The sequence below is a fragment of the Nannochloropsis gaditana genome, assembly GCF_000240725.1.
Source record: "Nannochloropsis gaditana CCMP526 unplaced genomic scaffold scaffold360, whole genome shotgun sequence".
Classification (NCBI taxonomy): domain Eukaryota; class Eustigmatophyceae; order Eustigmatales; family Monodopsidaceae; genus Microchloropsis; species Microchloropsis gaditana.
The window spans coordinates 1-740 of record NW_005803593.1 but is presented as its reverse complement, the minus strand read 5'-3'; the positions used below and the strand labels follow the sequence as shown (position 1 = coordinate 740).

Below are 740 nucleotides of genomic sequence, written 5' to 3'. Positions count from 1 at the left end.
CCATTACCTTCATGCACGAAACTTTGGAGGGCGCCGGGTTGCAAAATACCTACGGCCTGTCCATTATCGCCTTCACCGTCCTCGTCAAACTTGTGACGCTGCCTCTGAACTACAAGCAGATCGAAAGCACGACGAAAATGCAGGCCATCCAACCGAAAATGAAGGAAATCCAAGCCAAGTACAAGAGCGACCCCACCCTTCAACAACAGAAAATGGCCCAGCTCTATTCCGACAACAACGTCAACCCCCTCGCGGGCTGCCTCCCTGCGTTGGTGCAGATCCCCATCTTCATCTCCCTGTACCGGGCCTTGACGAATTTGGCCGCCGCCAACGAATTGAATGAGCCTTTTCTCTGGCTACCCAATTTGGAGGGACCGACGTACGGGGCGGGCCCAGCGGACGGGATGAATTGGCTGAAGCAGTGGGAAGGCTTTACCCCCTCTCTGGGCTGGCACGACACCATCGCTTTTTTGACGGTACCGTTGATTCTGATCGTCTCCCAGAGCATCTCCCAACAAATCTTGCAGCCCGCCGCGAACAAGGACGATCCCAACGCGCAGCAATCCCAGGCCATCCTCAAATTTCTCCCCTTCATGGTCGGCTACTTCTCCCTGAACGTGCCCTCAGGCCTGGGGGTGTACTGGATCGCCAACAACTTGATCACCACCCTCACCACGGTGGCCGTCAGGGCCGTCATACAAGGCAAGGAGGAGGAAGCCGTTGCCGGAGGGGGGGGGGGG

General features: G+C 57.3%; 1 protein-coding gene across 1 annotated transcript; it reads left to right on the top strand.

Annotated features, from left to right (window-relative positions):
- Nucleotides 1–11: 11 nt before the first annotated feature.
- Nucleotides 12–719, top strand: YIDC (preprotein translocase subunit YidC; the record flags this gene model as incomplete). Its single annotated transcript, XM_005854878.1, has 1 exon — nt 12–719. A coding segment is annotated over one exon (708 nt), but the record flags the coding sequence as incomplete, so codon positions are not given.
- Between the last annotated feature and the right edge of the window lie 21 nt (nt 720–740).